The 12,214-nt window shown below is 54.8% G+C and overlaps 1 protein-coding gene across 3 annotated transcripts in view; it reads left to right on the top strand.

The window, feature by feature from the left end:
- The window catches only part of RASAL1 (RAS protein activator like 1), a 30,356-nt gene that overhangs the window by 9,117 nt on the left and 9,025 nt on the right, over window positions 1-12,214 (top strand). For all 3 annotated transcript variants that reach the window (XR_006195149.1, XM_042910140.1, XM_042910141.1), the window contains 9 exons: window positions 3,939-4,068; window positions 6,131-6,212; window positions 6,299-6,430; window positions 8,080-8,168; window positions 8,871-8,988; window positions 9,112-9,265; window positions 9,638-9,702; window positions 9,991-10,103; window positions 11,090-11,282. Coding sequence is in view for 2 of the 3 variants with exons in the window: in XM_042910140.1 (XP_042766074.1) it covers window positions 3,939-4,068; window positions 6,131-6,212; window positions 6,299-6,430; window positions 8,080-8,168; window positions 8,871-8,988; window positions 9,112-9,265; window positions 9,638-9,702; window positions 9,991-10,103; window positions 11,090-11,282 (1,076 nt within the window). In the remaining variant the exon portion in view is untranslated. The remainder of the gene's footprint in view (window positions 1-3,938; window positions 4,069-6,130; window positions 6,213-6,298; window positions 6,431-8,079; window positions 8,169-8,870; window positions 8,989-9,111; window positions 9,266-9,637; window positions 9,703-9,990; window positions 10,104-11,089; window positions 11,283-12,214) is intronic.

Raw genomic sequence — 12,214 nt, 5'->3', positions numbered from 1 at the left:
GAGTCACTTTATTTCCTTTTTTGTTTGTCAGTTATTTATATTGTATGTGCATTTCCCCCCTGCCCCACACTGGGTTGTTTGGTTTTTCTTATTGATGTCTAGGAGCTCTTTACATATTAGGCAAATTTAACTCTTTGCCATAGTAGCTGCAAACATGTGTTTCTCCCTTTGTCACTTACCTTTTTGCTTATCATTTCTATCTATCTATAAAATGTGTTTCTTTTTCTCTAGTTAACTTCGTCTTTTTTTTTTTTTGGCCCTTGATTTTCTGTGACCCCTAAAAAGGCCTTCCCAAATCTAAGGTTAGATAATATTTTTTACATGATCCCTTCTAGCAGTAATGTGTTTTCCTTTTTTACATTCAAGTCTTTGATCTATTTGGAACTTACCCAGATTCAAGGTATGGAGAGGGATTGAGCTTTATTACTTTTTATCTAGGCGACTACTAGTTGTCTCAATATCAATAATTGAATAATGTCTTTTTTTCATCAGTGGGGATTCGTTGAAAACCTATGTGCTGATCACGGCTCCTATTAATTGAGGGTGTACTCTGTGCCAGGCATGATGCTAAGAACATTGTATTTAGTCCTCACAAAACCAAGTGAAGTGTGCACTAGAATGATCTCGAATATATGGCTGCTGGGAAATTAGGTTTGCAGAGGTGAGGAGGGCCCTTGCCCCTCCTAGAAGTTGCAGCGGTGGGAGTTGAGTCCAGGCTGTGCCTGCTTCCAAAGTCTGTGTTTTCAACCTGTCTGCTGAGCCGTACCCACTGTGCCCCAAACATCCACCCAAGAGGGTGGCGTTAGATGATCGAAGTACGAGGCCAAGCTTCAAGGAGCTTATGGGCCAGATAGAAACACAAAACACATTCACGCAGAACAAGGGGCAAGAAAAGCAAGGGAAACGGGCCATGCGTCTGCATGTGGGTGCTTTTTATTTTTTTTAAACAGGACAGAAATGTAGGGGTGGAGGCATGTGGAACATCACCGGCTTGACCGTGGATGAGGATAAGAGGGCAGTGAAGGCTAGTGTAGTCAAGGAAGCTTTCCTGGATGAAGGGGAATGAGTTATTTCTTGTTTTTAATGTTTATTTATTTTCGAGAGAGAGACAGAGCATGAGTGGGGGAGGAGCAGAGAGAGAGGGAGACACAGAATCCGAAGCAGGCTCCCAGCTGTCAGCACAGAGCCCCACACGGGGCTGGAACCCATGAACTGTGAGATCACGACCTGAGCCGAAGTCAGACATTTAACCGACTGAGCCACCCGGGCACCCCGGGAATGAGTTATTGCTTAAAGGTGCTTTGGCAAAGGCACTAAGGTGTGTCTATAGATTCTCTCCTGGGGCCGGGCCAGATGGAGTACTTGGTGGGTCTTGACTGGAGGGGGCTGAAGGTGCCAGGCCAGAGTCTAGACTTTCTTCTGGCGGCACTGGGGAGCCACGGATGGTCCTTGAGCAAGACAGTGAGGAGACTGGAGCCGTATTATCAGAGGGCGGAGTGACGGGAGAGATTAGATACATTTTCACAAGATCTCTGTGCTGCTTTGTGGATATTGGATCCCAGTGGGACAGGAGTACATGTGGGAGATCAATCAGGAGTCTGTTGCAGTACTCCAGCGAGAGGAAGTTGATGGCATCCTGGATTTGGGGGTAGCAGTGAAGCTAGAGAGAGGTGAGGTGGAACTTCCATTTCTAGCAGCATGGGGCATTGGATCCTCCTGCAGCATAATAGGGACGTCCTGAAAGAAGGAAAAAGTCTCACCATTCTCCACTCTCCCCCACCCCAACCAGGAGCTAAAACCTGACAGGGAGTGGGGAACAACAAGCAGGGAGGTGGTAAGGAAAGATTCCTCTGGAAGTGAATGTCGGCATCACATCTAGAGTCAACAGAGAGACTGAATCTTGGACCGGGGATGCGGCAGATGTGACCGACCCTGAAATGTTCCCATTTGATTGAGGCCCTTAAAGTGTCCCAGAGTGAGCTCCAACAGACATGACTTTGCAGTCAGAGGTCACCGCACACACAAGGCAGTGGGCCACCATGAGCAAATGTCAGCAGAAACAGTAACTACCGGATTGGAACCCACAAGGGCTTTAGATTTTGCAATTATGATACACAAAATTTTTAAAGGAATAAGATATTTAGGGGCACCTGGGTGCCTCGGCTGGTTGAATGTCCAACTCTGGATTTCTGCTCAGGTCATGATCCCAGGGTTGTGGGATTGAGTCCTGTGTTAAGCTCCAAGCTGAGTGTGGAGCTTGCTTGGGATTCTCTCTCTCTCTCTCTCTCTCTCTCTCTCTCTCTCTCTCTCTCTCTCTCCCTCTGTCCTTCTCCCCCACTTGTGCTCTCTCTCTCTCTCTTTTGCTCTAAAATAAAATAAAAACACAATAGCAAGAACGAAAAGGAATAAAATATTTAAATAAATGAAAAAAGGCAACCACCAGAAAGGGCCAGCAATAATCATATTAAATGAAAGCAATACATTAAAAAGATAGGGACACCTGGGTGGCTCAGTCGGTTGACTGTCTGGCTCTTGATTTTGGCTCAGGTCACGATCTCGCTGTTTGTGAGATTGAGCCCCACGTTGGGCTCTGTGCTGCTTCTGCAGAGCCTGCTTGGGATTCTCATTCTCTCTCTCTCTGCCCCTTGCCTGCCTGTGCTCTCTCTCTCTCTCAAAATAAATAAAATAAACATTTTTAAAAGTTGATTGGAAAAGAACTAGATCAAAGTTTTGGAGATAAGGAGTAGCCATTGAAATTTAAAACTGAGTGGCCGAGTTCAACAACAGAGCCAGAGCTGAAGGGAGAATTAGTGAGCTGGAAGAGAGATCTGAAGAAATGATTGAGACTTTAGCCCAGGGAAACAAGGAGGAAAATACAAAAGAGAAGCTCAGAGACCTAGAAAATTGTGGACAAGGTCTGACGTCCATTTTAATTGAAGTCCTATGAGGAAAGAATGGAAAAAGTTGGGGAGCGGAAGCGATTAAAAGAAAATGATGACCTGGAATTTTCCAGAATGCAAGGAAGGACATGATTCTGTACGTAGCAATGGCATGACCTGCACTAAGCAGGACGAAAAACAACAACAACAACAACAACACACACACACAAAACCGTCCTTACGTACATATGTGGTGAAATTGCAGACCATCAAATACATAGTCCTTAAAACCAAAGAGAAAAGGTAGCCCATTTACACAAAATCAGTTATCAGGCTGAAATGACTTCCCAATAAGTACAAGGGAAGCTAGAAGTCGGTAGCTGATCTCTTCAAAGCGTTGAGAGAAAAGAGAGACAGGGAGGGAGGTTGAAATTGACTTGACTGATTCTGGCAGGGAGTTGCCTGGACGGGGGCTGAGAGGTAGGAATGCCCAAGGTTTTTTGGAGGGGAGAGTATGTTGGGATTAAATGACGGAGGCTTTCGTACACCAGGGTGAAGAGTGTGATAGTACATGGTTAATGGCATTGAACTTTACTGCTCGCATTCAAATCCTAGCTCTGTCCCTTACCAGTTGTGAGATCATGGGCAAAGCTCTTCGTTCGCTGTGCCTCACTTTCCTTCTCTGGAAGTGTGGATAATTACAGTACCTACATCAGAAGGCGAACATGAGAAACCCATGGCTTAATATATATTTCATGAGGTTTTTTTTAATGTTTATTTTTGAGAGACAGAGACAGAGAGCAAGATGGGGGGCAACAGAGAGAGAGGGAGACACAGAATGCAAAGCAGGCTCCAGGCTCCAAGCTGTCAGCACAGAGCCCGACGTGTGGGGCTCGAACTCATGAACTGCGAGATCATGACCTGAGCCAAAGTCGGACGCTTAACCGACTGAGCCACCCAGGCGCCCCTCCCCATGTTTCATGTTAATTGAACTTTTAAGTTGATACAATGCCAGAACCTGGCAGGTGCTTAGTAAATGTTAGCGCCTGTGCCCTCCAGGAATTGACAGCTGGATCAACCTGAGCCGTGTGGACCCGGACGCAGAGGTGCAGGGTGAGGTCTGCTTGGATGTTCAGATGCTGGAGAACGCGCGGGGCCGTTGTCTTCGATGTCACGTGCTTCAGGCCAGGTACGGTCGCGATAGGGGATGGGGTGGGACTGGTCTGAGAATGAGCAAGAATTTGCCGGAGAGTCCCCCCAGCCATCTTGGCTTTTGAGACCACCTCACTCCTGGGGTGACGACCCCAGGGCTCACGACCAGGATCCCTTGTGGGCAGACAGCCCCAGGGTCGCCAGGTTGGCCAGTTCCTGGGGTCAGAGCACAGGCAAAATCCTTGCTGGGTCCCCAGCGACTAGCAACCAAAGGCCAGGTACTCAGGCTGGCCAGGGTGTGCGTGAATAGGATTGTAAGTGATACATACCCAATTCACGCCAGCTTAAGCAGGTTGGTTTATATTAATGACGTGCGGCTTCAGGCATGTCTGGATCCAGGTGCTCAAACAGTGACAACAGGAATCTACGGACACCGATTTCTCGGCTATCTTTTGTGTTAGCTTCGTTCTCAGGGAGTCTCTCTCCAGGTGTGGGCGAGCAAAGGTGAGGCCAGCAAGTCCCAGGGCCTCCTACCAGTTTGGCAGGTCCAACTGACTTTCTCCTGTCATTTCCAGCCGATGTCCTGGGGCTGATGTTTGTTGGCCCAAATCTGGGGCACGTACCTATCTCTGAACCAAGGGCGTGGACTCGGATTGGTCAGGCCTGAGTCCCGCACCCATCCCTGGAGTGGAGAGGTCAGCCTACCTAACTGATGTGAGCTGGGAGCGAGAGAGGGGAGGTCCTGTCGCAAAGAAACAGGAGAAAGAAGACGGATGCGGGACCGGCGAAACCCACAGATGACTGTCCAGGGGCGCCAGCTCATGGGATGTCCATCTTCCTTGCTGCCTGTTTGTCACCCTGCAATCCCCTTCTCTCTCCCTCAGCTCCCCCATCATTTGCTTCCTTAAATACTGCCATCCCCTTTCCCCTCTCATCTCCCGTCTTGCCTTTCTGCCTTGTTTTCACATCTTACTCCCACAACCCTCCCTCTTGGACCGCTCCTCGCTCAGGTCGGGGACGATCTCTATTTCTAGTTTGCTGTGTGACCTTGAAGCCTCTTCTTGCCCTCTCTGTGCCTCTCCCACCACCTCCAGATTTCTGTCTCCAGCTGGGGCTCCCTGGGTCTGGATGGAGTACCAGGGTGGCGGAGGACAGACAAGAGGGCTGGACATGGGACAGGGGCTCCTCATCTGCTTTGTGCTAGTGGCCTCCTCCCCAGCCACAAGGCTGTGCAGGATCCTTGCGAGCAGGAGAGGGACTGATTGCTGTCGCTTAGCAACTGGGCCGGCTCCTAGGAGACCAAGGAAGGCTCTGGATGCCAAGCAGGGGTGGGAAAGGAGCAGCAGGAAGAAACAAGCAGCCCCTGGTGGGGGCTGTCACTGGATTTGGGGGGCCTCAGTAAGGAGGGGTTGGGGCAGCTGACGGAGGTGAGACTTTGGGGTTGTCATGGCAACCAGAGACTGGCGATCCTTGCCCCGTGCCTTTTCTTGGGTCCTAGGCAAGGCGTGGGTATGAGTATTTGTTGAATGAATGAATGAATGAATGAGTGAATGAATGAATGGGCAGAGCACTCACGTCCTGCCAGCTGCTATGCTAAGCCTTTTATATACTCAGGTCATTTAGACCTTGGCCCTCTGAGGTTGGTCTGTCATTATTTCCATTTTCTAGATGAAGAGACTGTGAGGCTCAGGGAGGCGAACTGACTTTTCTCAGTGTCACCCAGCCAATGAATGGCGGAGCCAGGCTTTGAACCCTGGCATCCAGTCTCCTATCCAGGGGCTCCAGGGAAACTGAGGCTCCCTTCCCACTTCCCACGACGTCTTCACCTCCGGGGCTTTGTGGTTCAGGACTCGACCTTTTGGCGCCTCCATTTCCTCATCTGGAAAATAGGGGCGCAGGGTAGCCCTGGTCAACGGGAAGGGTTTGGAAGGGCAGGATGGGGGGGTGTTCCTTGCTGGGTCCCTACAAGGGGGCAGTTCATCGCCTTGCAAGCCAGAGGCATCTGAATGGTCTGCCCTGAGCCCCTTTTCCAAGGTCCAGCCTGGGTGTTTGCCCTTGGGGGTCCTGCGGCCCTCACCCCTTTCCTCATCTGTCTCCAGGGACCTGGCCCCCCGAGATATCACCGGCACCTCTGACCCGTTTGCACGTGTGTTCTGGGGCAGTCAGAGCTTGGAGACTTCAGTGAGTGGTGGTGTGGGTGTGGGTCCAGGGAGGGGCGGGCCTCAAGATGGGCCCTCCTCAGCCCTCCCTCACTCCCCCTCCCCCAGACCATTAAGAAGACCCGCTTCCCACACTGGGATGAGGTGCTGGAACTTCAGGAGATGCCAGGTGCCCCGGCCCCGCTGCGGGTGGAGCTCTGGGACTGGGACATGGTGGGCAAGAACGACTTCTTGGGCATGGTAAGCAACCCCCCCCCCCCCCCCCCCGACACCCTGGCTTCCCTCCGCCTCCAAGAGGGAAGGGGAGGGGAAGGGGCCGCGCATCCTGGGATCTGGAAGGATAGATGTGAAAGCTGTCTCGACTGGCTCCTTGGCCAGGCCTGAGCGATGGAGTCCCAGCTCCCGTACAGGTGAGGAGACTGAGGCTCTCCGAGGGGCAGGAACCTGCCCAAGGTCACGGGGCAGGCCCAGATTCTCATTCTAGGGTGAGAGTACCCAGGATGACCGCGTGCTAAGTAAGTACTTCCCCAGCATAATCTAATTTCCGTACCGGTAGCGGCCACCCTATGAGGTGGGGACTATTGTCTCCATTTCATAGATGGGGAAACCGAGGGTCATTCAGAGAAGTTGAGTGGCTTTCCCCAGGCCACATGAGTAAGAAATGGCAGAGCCGGGACCTGAGTTCAGGTTTCTCTGACACCACACTCTCAGCCCTTAACCCCTACCCCTGGAAGCCCTGGGCTCAAGGTCTTTCTCTTGGAGCCTCAGTTTGCGCATCTGTAAAATGAGCGCGATTGTCCCTGCCTCTCGGTGGTAGTGCGGATATAGTCCGGGCTGACAGTTTTTCAAAGGAGACGAGATTAGAGCAAGTTACAGGGAGGCTTGGTTGCCCACAGCCATGGAGGGGGGAATGTCAACGGTGCAGCTGCTTTGGAAAAGAGTCTGGCCATTCCTCAAACGGTTAAAGACAGTTGTCACATGCCCCGGCGGTTCCACTTCTAGGTATGCACCAAAGGGAAATGCACGCATTTGTCCACACAAAAGCTTGCTAATGACAACCAAGTGTGGAAGCAAAACCCAAATGTCCATCCCCAGGTGAATGAATAAATCAAACGTGGTGTATCTTACGAGGGACTGGGGCCCAGCCATAAAAAGGAAGGGCACACTGGCCCCTGCGACCTCGTGGATGAATCTTGAAAACATGCTAAGGGGAAGAAGCCAGGCCAATAAACCCACAGATTCTATGATTTCATTTCTGTGAGCTGTCCAGAGGAGGAGACGTAGAAGAAAGTAGATCACTGGTTACAGGAGCCGGGGCTGGGGTGGGAGCTGGGGAGGGACATCTAAGCCTATGGGTACAGGCTTTCGGGGGGGGCGGCTGATAGAAAAAGTTCTGAAATTAGTGATGATGGTTGCACAGCTCTGTGAGTGGACCGAAAACTTGTATGGGGTGCAAATTATATCTTTATAATATTTTAAGAGAGAGGGGGTGGGGCTCGGGGGGCCTCCCGGGCTGTCTTTAAGCCTCTTGGCAGATGTGATTTGTGTCCCCAGACAGAGCGGAAAAGGCTCTCGGTCCAGGTATGTTGCCTCCGGCAGCTGTGTGACCTCAGGCGAGTCGCCCCGTCTCTCCAAGCCTCAGTTTCCCCAACTGTAAATTAAGGGTCCCGTGGAAGCCCTCAGGGTCCTGGCAGGAGCTGATGATTTGGGACTGGGGGAGGGAGCGTGGCTGCCGTTGCGCTGATAGGGTATGGTGGGGGAGAGGCGGTGGCCCCTGCCAGGCTGTGCCTCCCCTCCTTGGGTGGGCAGCCCGAGCCCTTCTAGGGCTGGGTGGGGCCTGGGCCTCGGCGGGCAGGGCTCAACTGAAGGTCTGTGTGTCCCCCCTGCAGGTGGAGTTTCCCCCACCGGTCCTGCAGCAGAACCCTCCCCGTGGCTGGTTCCGTCTCCTGCCCTTCCCCAGAGCCGAGGAGGATTCTGGGTAAATGTAGGCTGAGCTCGTGTTGAGTGCTGTCTTCAGCTTGCGGGCACGTCCTCACGGGTGCCCCGGTCCGCCCACAAGCCGCCACCACGTCCCTTCGTTCACCCATTTGACAAGTGTCTGTCTCGCAACGTGCGTTTCGTATGTGCGGATGGGTTCGCCGTATACCCATCCACGTGTTTGCGTGTGAACGTGTCGGTCCCCACCAGTCGGTGTGTGCTCGGAGCCCTGGGTCCCTCCACACCTGTCCACATCTTCTGTTCTTGTACACTGTGGACTGGCCACGCCGTTTTTATTTAAAAAATTTTTTAAGTGTATTTATTTATTTTGAGGCGGGGAGGCGGGGAGAGGAGGGGCAGGGGGAGAGGGAGAGTCCCCAGCAGGCTGGTCAGCGCAGAGCCTGAAACGGGGGTGGGGCTGGTCCAAACTCGCGAACCCGTGAGCTCATGACCTGAGCCGAACGCAAGGGTCAGGTGCTCAACCCACTGAGCCACCAGGCGCCCCGTGGCCTCACTGTTTTCGTTGACTGTACCCGTCCCTTCCTCTCTCTCCGTGTCACTATCCGTTCGCACCTGCCCACATCTGCCTTGTTTGGCTAACGTCCATGCTCCTTATATCTGTGTTTGCCCCTGCCTATCCTGGCCATCTGCCCCTGTGCACACCCGCCTGATGCTCTTACCCCTGGGGCCTGACCCCCGTCAGGGGGCAGCTGGGTGCCCTGCGGCTGAAGGTGCGCCTCATCGAGGACCGCATCCTGCCCTCCCACAACTACCGGCCGCTCACGGAGCTGCTCACGGAGGCCGTGCGGGGCCCGGCAGAGGTGGGTGCCTCAGTCCCCCCCGGGGCCCGGCACCGAGGCCTCTCCCTGCTTCGGAGATCCCTACCTGGGCTCTTTTGCCCTCGGGGCCCTGGGCCACCTCTCCTGCCTCCTGTCCCTGCCCAGGAGGATGCCGCTAGTCCCCTGGCCGTGCTGGAGGACCTGACCTCAGGGGACTGCCGCCAGGACCTTGCCACCAACCTGGTGAAGCTCTTTCTTGGCCAGGGCCTGGCCGGGCCCTTTCTGGACTATCTCACTCGGCGCGAGGTGACCCGGACCAGTGAGTTGCCTGCATGAGCCCCAGACGTCACTCCTCAAGGATGGGGCCGGCGCAAGGTCTCTGAGGGAGAGACGGGGAGCCTCAGGCCGAGGTCAGGGGCTCCTATGTGTGTGGATGCGGGGGGTCCCTACGCTGTGCACCGCCAGCCAGTGGGGACGCAGTCCCCAGTTCGGGCCCCGGTTTTGCCGCTCTTGAGCTGCGTGACCTTAGGCAGCTCATCTAACCACTCTGGGCTCTTCTACTGTGCATGGAGTTGATAGTACAGCTCTCCTTGGTTCCTGAGGCGGGAACGTCATGACTCCCTCCTTGGGTGGGCGGGGTGGGGTGGATCCAGCCCCCGATCCCAGCGGACACTTCCCTCTGCCCTCCCAGCCGACCCCAACACCCTCTTCCGCTCCAACTCCCTGGCATCCAAGTCAATGGAACAGTTTATGAAGGTGAGCAAGAGGCCTGGCGGGGCCCAGCGGCGGCTCCTTCGAGGGGACTCCTTTTCCAGTGCTTCCCGGGACCCCGGAGCTGGGGTGGCCGAGCTGGGGTGCTGGTGGCTGGTGCCTGGCCCTGCCCTGAGTCGCACCTGGAGAGCGCCCCCCCACCCGCGCTCTTGGGCCTGCCTCAGTCTCCCTCTGAGCCTCTCCCCGCGTGCTGCCCCCCCCCCGCCCCTGGCTCATGGGCACGGCTTAGCCTCATCCTCAGCCCCTGCCCCACGCGGCGCCCCCTGCCCTCAGCTCGTGGGCATGCCTTACCTGCACGAGGTCTTGAAGCCCGTGATTAACCGCGTCTTCGAGGAGAAGAGATACATCGAGCTGGACCCTTGCAAGATAGACCTGGGTCGCACCAGGTGAGCGAAGCCCGAGGGGTGAACCGCGACCCTCTGACAGCCCCCTTGTCCGCCTGGGTCTGTGCCGACCGCCTCCCCCTCCCTCTGGCCCGGCCGCTGGGGAGCCCTGCATTCGGGCCGAGAGCCTCAGCCGTGAGCACCGAGCTCCTCCGGCTGGAAGGGGTAGTGGTCGCGGGCGGGCCTCCGAAGCTGAGCCCCCGGGTTCAGATCCCGGCTCTGAGGTGGGCGAGACGGACCCTACACCTGTGCGGGGACGAGAAGGAAGGGGATAAGTGCTGTCCCATCGCCCCCTCGGCAAAAACAGCTGCCGAGAACCTACTAGGCGCCAGACCCTGGCTGAACGCTGATGCCCCGCGGGGAAGAAGTGGATGCCAGTCCGTCTTCTAGGGGGAGGTGCATAATCAACTAAAGAAGGTTATTGAAGGTGATCGGTGGAATGGAGGAAGACAGAGCAGGGGAGCGTCGTGGGAAGTGCCGGGAGCAGGGGAGAGGCTTGCAATATTCCCTAGGGTGGTCACAGGGAAAGCCTCACAGAGAAGGGGACGTTTCAGCAAAGACTGGCAGGAGGTGAGGGAGGGAGGCGTGCACAGATCCGGAGGGGGAGTATCCCAGGCAGGGGGAACAGCACGTGCAAAGACCCTGAGGTGGGAGCGGGTGTCCGGCATGTCCACACTGACAAGGCACCGAACCGGGGTGTGTGATGACGTGTGACGGGGAAGGGATGGCCTCTTTGAGGCAGGCACGCTGAAGCTAAACGTGTGCACAAGAGTGTCCCAGGCAGAGGGGACAGCATGTACAAAGGCTCCGAGGCAGGAATGAGCTCAGCGTGTTTTTTAAGCAGCAACAAGAAGCCGGGTGCGAATGGTGCGAGGGGAGGTTATGGGGGTGGGAGGGGAAGGTGGGTGCTCTGAGCTCGGTGGGGGCTGGCGGAGGGTTTTGAGCGGACAGATGCTGGGCTCTGAGGCACGGCCACTCTGTTTCCCCAGGAGAATCTCCTTCAAGGGCGCACCCTCCGAGGAGCATGTGAGGGAGGCCAGCCTGGGGCTGCTGACGGGCTACCTGGGGCCCATCGTGGATGCCATTGTGGGCTCCGTGGGGCGCTGCCCGCCTGCCATGCGCCTCGCCTTCAAGCAGCTGCACCAGCGCGTGCGAGAGCGCTTCCCCCAGGCGGAGCACGAGGTGGGCCACACGTTCCCAAGGAGCAGATGGGGAGACTGAGGCTGGCGAGGGGCAGTAGCTTGTCCAGGGGCGTACAGAGAGGCGGGGCAGAGGTGGGACAGAATCTGGGTCTGTGGGTCTGGGATCCAGGGGCAGTAATAATGAAAATGATAATGATAATGATAATGATAATGATAATAATAATAATAATAATGGCAGCAGCGAATGCTGTATCTAGTCCTTACCCTGGGTGGGACCTCCTCTTCCTCTCGCATTACCTTACCTCGCCTTCCCATCCACCCTATGGGGTGGGTACCAGTGTTCTCCCATTTTACAGAGGAGGAAACAGAGGCCCAGAGAGATTAAGTCAAATGGCTAGGAAGGGGTGTTGCTGGGATAGACACCCATCCAGGCACCTGGCTGCTGAATCTGCTCGAAACCACCAAATAATAGAATCTGGCACAAAGTAAGTGCTTCTTAACTTCAGCGGTCAGAGAGACAGAGAGAGAGGGCATGTCGGCCCACAGTAGGCGCTTCGTAGCAGACGCCCCAAGTGGTCTAGAGATAAATCCCTGCATGTGTTACTGCTTTGCCAATGTTAATATAAAAGTTGCGAGCGCTGCAGGCCTCAGGAAGGTGAGATCAATGAACGAAGCAGTCAAGGTGTGGGGCAGGCACTAGGGCGTCGTAGGGACTGTGGCAAACTGGAGCCCCCATAGCTTGTCTTAAGGGGGCAGCTGCAGAATTCAATCACTTATTGCCAGGCGGGAATGGGGACCCGGCATGGCCAGCTCTTCAGAGTTTGCTTTCTTTCCTTTTTTCTTTTTTTTTTTAAATGTCTATCTTATTTTTGAGACAGAGAGAGACAGAACACGAGCAGGGGAGGGGCAGAGAGCGAGAGGGAGACCCAGGATCCAAAGCAGGCTCCAGGCTCCGAGCTGTCAGCACAGAGC

The sequence above is a fragment of the Panthera leo genome, chromosome D3 (assembly GCF_018350215.1).
Source record: "Panthera leo isolate Ple1 chromosome D3, P.leo_Ple1_pat1.1, whole genome shotgun sequence".
NCBI classification, from domain to species: Eukaryota; Metazoa; Chordata; class Mammalia; order Carnivora; family Felidae; genus Panthera; species Panthera leo.
This window is presented reverse-complemented; position numbering and strand designations above follow the sequence as displayed.